Source organism: Palaemon carinicauda, chromosome 30, assembly GCF_036898095.1.
Source record: "Palaemon carinicauda isolate YSFRI2023 chromosome 30, ASM3689809v2, whole genome shotgun sequence".
NCBI classification, from domain to species: Eukaryota; Metazoa; Arthropoda; class Malacostraca; order Decapoda; family Palaemonidae; genus Palaemon; species Palaemon carinicauda.
The window spans coordinates 12652478-12657772 of NC_090754.1; the positions used below are offsets into that span (position 1 = coordinate 12652478).

Here is a 5295-nt window from a genome sequence, read left to right on the forward strand (position 1 = left end):
AATGGAGTTTCAAGAAGTGAATAAATTTCTCTTTGGACCTAAGCCTTTTTCGCATAGCTGGTGATAATGTGCCCAGACAAACGATATATGACATCAAATACGGATCATTAGGCGAATAAAATATATAGAATTACAAAATAAAATATCTCGAAAGAAAAATCAACATGTTTTAGACATATTAATTTCCCCTTTGTAATTGTGTCACTTATAACTAATATTTCTTAAGAATATACTTTTTACCATATTTGCGATAATATATTTTAGATACTGTTTGTTTTCGTTTGAAGTGGTTTTGTAAAAACCGATTTCTGCAGTTAGCAATTTTTCTTCCGAATAGCACAGGTTTCACGAGGCAAGTAAATATATTAAATCCCATTGTGCCTGTAATAGTTATACGTCTAACTTTTTGGAAAAACCATCAGATCAGTTTTCAGATAACTTTTTTTCTGTGTTTTTTTTTTTTTTGAGGTAGCAGTAGTCTATGTTCAAAAAAAAAAAAAAAAAGCTAATTGTATGTGTCTATACCATTTACTTTTCATTTGTTTTGTCTTTTTTAAATAAATTTACATACCATATACAGCAAGTATCTATATACACATATATAAATGTATTCTTAATGACACAGTAAGGTTGTTAAATATTTTCAACTTTTTGACGGGTAAAATGTCTCTCTATATCGTATGATTTTGATGTGATCCACCTAGTGTATTTAATTCTACACGTTATTAGGATTATTATTTCTGAAGGAGAGGCATTTTGCAATGCCTTACACAATTTATATATTCAATGAGAAAAACATTTACTGTGTTCACCTGCTTCTTTGTTCTACATGTGAAATCTGTCACAAATATCTTTATTTGTTGTTCTACTTTTACTTTACATATTTCTAAATTTAGGTTTTGAAGCAACTCTCATATGGGTTTAACATACGTATATAAAAAAATAAAAATTTAATTGATTTTCTACATCCATATACGTGTCACAGAAATGATCGTCTCATACGTTCAGAACTCTGCAGCATTTCTTTTGCGCCTAATGATTCATCCACGATAGATTATTTCGTATATCCGTCCAGTTAATTAAAAAGCGGATGTGGTGGTCGATGTGGTAACATCCCTGACTGGGGTTTGGGGGAGCCAATAGGTCTATCTACTGAGTCACCAGTAGCCATTGCCTAGCCCTCCTAGATCCTTACTAGAGTGAAGAGGGGTCTTGGAGACTGATCAAAGGTATATATGGTCAGTCTCTAGGGCATTGTCTTTCCCGATATGGCAATGTCACTGTCCCTTGCCTCTGGTATTCATGAGCGGGCTTTAAACCTTTTAATAGCCGTGTGTTGTGGCATTTAGGACCTGTACATGTTTTTGCTTCAAACCTGTGGAAAGAGGGGCATTTTTATCAATTTCCTTATGGTATCAACAATATAATTGTAGAAAGGAGTAGCTGCGTAAGATACATAATGACAATTTTCTAAAGGGAACATGACTTATTTTAAAACATATGAAATACAGGGCTAACTGCCTTCTATATCTTTCTCGTTGAATATAATGCTGCCTTATAATACACATTGACTTAACCTATGCCTCCTTTTGCATTTAGAAGGGATTCTCTCTCAATTGACTGATGCGCTCCACGCCATTACCGAAAGATTGTTTGTTCCTTGATGTTTGCTTTATTCTTTACCAATGGAAACACGTGGCACGTGTATTACTTTTCATTTAGGATTGAAGAGTTATCAATGACTGACTTTTGATCATCATCTTCATCATCATAATCTCCTCCTACGCTTATTAACACAAAGGGACTGAAGAGGATTCATTGAGAAAATAGACCAAAGGATAGCCTTCCCTTGTGATGCGCAGTGCCTATCTAAGGCAAGTGACCCCTGCCGGTCCATACTAAATCTAGTTATATCATCCGCCAGGCACCAGGAGTAAAAGCCGAAAAGACATCTTGTCCGTCGCCTTAAACTCAATCCGTCACCCTACTGCCAGTGACTTCATCGAGATTTAGGGAATAAGGGGGCACTTCCTCAACACGCAAAGTTCTCGTTATTCCACCAAGCTACTCATTCGCTTATATAACCGTTGGCAAACAGGGTTTGCAAAGATATACCGCCTTTTCCGGTTTGGATGCATGTTTACTTTTACCTGAACTTCACAGTTTTCTTTGACCATTTCTTTAAAATCATTGAATAACAAAATCCCCAATACAGTGAATTTGTTCTTATGTTGCAACCATTCAACTGGCCATTCATTTCTATGTTTCCAGTTCCCCAGTCCCATAATAAGATTTATTACGATTTAACTGTCTGGTAGCTTGCTCATATTCAGAGTCAATACTGTATTGACTCTGCTCAAATTATTCTATTGTGTGAAACACTTACCGTATGCTCTCAGCTGTTCTAACAAACCCCGAAATGTCATCCGCAAACCCTATGACAGAACACTGGAATGTATTTTGGAGTTCTATTGGTCGAATACTTACATTTTGTTGCCTAGTTCTATACAGTGATTCTTGGAACAAAACATATGCTATCATTAACATAGAGCAGCCCTCCCGTATCGATCGCTCATCGGGAAAATTGTCACTAATGATTTCATTTATAAAAATTGCGTTTTGACGCCCGTCATTTAGCATTCTTATTTTTATTATGAAATCATCTCTAAAGCCCCCCTGACACTTGCACGCATTCGTGGCACGCACTGGCACGCATTGATGCGCGAATTCGCGTGAACGAGCCGTGAAAATGTCGTGAACAGTGCGAGAACTCGCGTGCCAGAGCGTACCAATGCGTGCCATGCAGGCCCAAAACTTTGAAATGTTTAAAGTTTGTGGCACGCATTGGCACGCTATAAATGGCCGTGAAATAGTCGTGAACGATGCGCCAACTGGAGTGAACTGGAGTGAACAGTGCGGGAACTGGCGTGCCAGAGCGTACCAATGCGTGCCATGCTTCCCCTTCCAAGCATCGTGCACGCCAGTTCACGCATCGTTCACTCCAGTTCCCGCACTGTTCACTCCAGTTCACGCTAGTGCCCGCCTACTCATGCTAGTGCCCTCCTACTCCGCCAGTGGAGCTCTCGTGGGATTATCAGGGGGTGGAGCTCTCGTGTGATTAAGGGGATTAGGGGGTATATAAATTGAGGTCCGAGGACACTCCTAGCCATTCCAGAGTTCGCCAGCGAGGAGACAACATGCCTAAACTGAAGCAGCCAAAGGGAAGGGGGAGGAAAATGGACGTGATGGAGGAGACTGCAGATCGAGATTCTCCTCATTCATCATTTTCAAGTCTCGATATGGTCATCCCGGAGACACAGCAGTATACAAGCCAGAGCCAGGTATCCTGTGATGACGATTTAAAGAAGAAGCGGGTTCGGGTGTCTAAGAAGGACATCCCTGACTACCAGTGGACGGAAGAGACGGAGACTACGTTGGCCGACCTTGTCAAGGAGAACCCCATGCTCTTTGACAAGAAACACAAGGAGTGGATAAACAAGGTGTTGAAGGACAGCAGGTGGGCATATATAGGAAGCCAGCTGGAACCTCCTGCCACTGCTGCCCAGTGCAAAAAACGCTACGAAAACTTGAGGATGAGGGTTGGCAAAATTATGAAGAAGGAGAAGAAGAGTGGAGCTGGCCAAGCCCAAAGGAGTGGCCGTGATGACTTCATCATGGACACTTGGTCGTTCCTCATACAGCACATCGTCCGGGGAGAGACAGTCGCCAGTGAGGAGTTTCGTGGCTCCGAAGGAGGTGCCACGACAGCCAGCGAAGTCGACGATGACGTGAGGTCGACGGGGACTCGCAGCCAGGCATCTACCACCACCAGGAAGGACAAGGGGAAGGGGTCCTGCCGAACACTTGACACCTCTCACAGCGACACCTATGTGTCGGAGAAGGATTTCAGCAATATATTGAGGAATGTGAGTATTAATTTTTTTTGACATATGCTATCTGTTGCATTAAAATGCTGTACTAAATTGTTTCAATGTTTGTTACATATATACATATATATATAATATATAATATATTTTTATAATATTTTTTATGTTTCAGCTTGTGTCGAAAGCTGATTCGTCAACCCCAACGTTTATGGGCCAGCACAAGATTGTGCACGATTTTTCGTGCCTGCTGGAAGGCTACATGCGTGCCATCCCAGTACACCGATGGCACGAATTCCAAATAGAGTGCCTCAATCTCACACAACGTTACAGGGACGAGACTCAGGTCTTGCAGCAGGCACAGCAACAATCCTCAGAGACCTGGGCAGGCCCACAGCAACAGCAACCTTTACAGCCCCCTGTGCATCCCCCTGTGCATCAGCAACCCCCTCAGCAACAGTCACCTTGGCAGCCCCCTCACCAGCAGTCAACTTGGCAGCCCCCTCACCAGCAGTCACCTTGGCAACCCCCTCACCAGCAGTCACCTTGGCAACCCCCTCACCAGCAGCAACCTTGGCAGTCCCCTCAACCAGGACCCTCGCATGCACAGCCAGAGCAGCAGCAGCAGCATCGTCCAGCCAGTCATAACTGGGTGCCGCAGTCAAGCCCTTCTTCCTTGCCCCGTACCACGGAGTGGCACCCAGGGATGCCAACTCCACTGTCATCCACCCCTGTCCAGGTGACCTCGCCATCAGTGCCAGTGTCGTCACCCACCCTTGTCCAGGCTCCTTCACCAGCACCTTCATTAACGTCGCTGTCGGCGGCATTCAAAAGTCCATTGACCTTCCCTGTCCTGACCCCGGGGACCATCGACAGCAGCCTTGATGAAGCCATGACACCCTCACCCCTCTACTCGTCCAAGGAGCTTGATACCCCACCAGTCAAGGACAAGGAAATTTAAATAGTGTAAAATATTTGTACATAATTGAAGTGTGATACTTGTATATATATGTTGTTTTAATGTAAATAAACTATTTATATATTTACAAACACTTTTCATTTATTTCCTTAAAATACAAAGAAAGAAACAGTAAAGTAAAAAATAATAAAAGTGAAGAAAAATAAACCCCCCAAAAAATTTATATTTGCTGTCTTAATGTGGAAAAAAAATGATATCTTATTTCAAACTATTTTTATCTTTATAATGAAGAGAAGCAAAAAGGAAACGAAAAAATTAATGAAAATGAAAGAAAAATAAAGCTAATATGTTTTTATATTTGCTGTCTTAATGTGAAAAAATAATGGAAAGTTGAGTATTATCTTTACTATGTATAAATGTAAGCTCTTGTCATTTTGAATGAAATCAAAAGTGATATTAACGTAAACAAGAGCTGTTGCCTACCGGAGGCAT

At 41.6% G+C, this 5295-nt stretch overlaps 1 protein-coding gene across 1 annotated transcript; it reads left to right on the forward strand.

Annotated features, from left to right (window-relative positions):
• The first annotated feature begins 3610 nt into the window (after positions 1-3610).
• LOC137623674 (uncharacterized) lies at positions 3611-4864 on the forward strand. Its single transcript, XM_068354501.1, has 2 exons — positions 3611-3926; positions 4060-4864. The coding sequence occupies exons 1-2, from the start codon at positions 3612-3614 to the stop codon at positions 4843-4845; spliced, it is 1101 nt and encodes a 366-aa protein (XP_068210602.1). The 5' UTR covers position 3611; the 3' UTR covers positions 4846-4864.
• The last annotated feature ends 431 nt before the right edge of the window (positions 4865-5295 follow it).

Excerpts from the sequence above, each read along its gene's own strand:
- LOC137623674 (XM_068354501.1), top strand. The coding sequence starts at position 3,612 with ATGAAGAAGGAGAAGAAGAGTGGAGCTGGCCAAGCCCAAAGGAGTGGC. Across the intron at positions 3,927-4,059 it reads TCAGCAATATATTGAGGAAT|CTTGTGTCGAAAGCTGATTC; the intron begins GTGAGTATTAAT and ends TTTATGTTTCAG.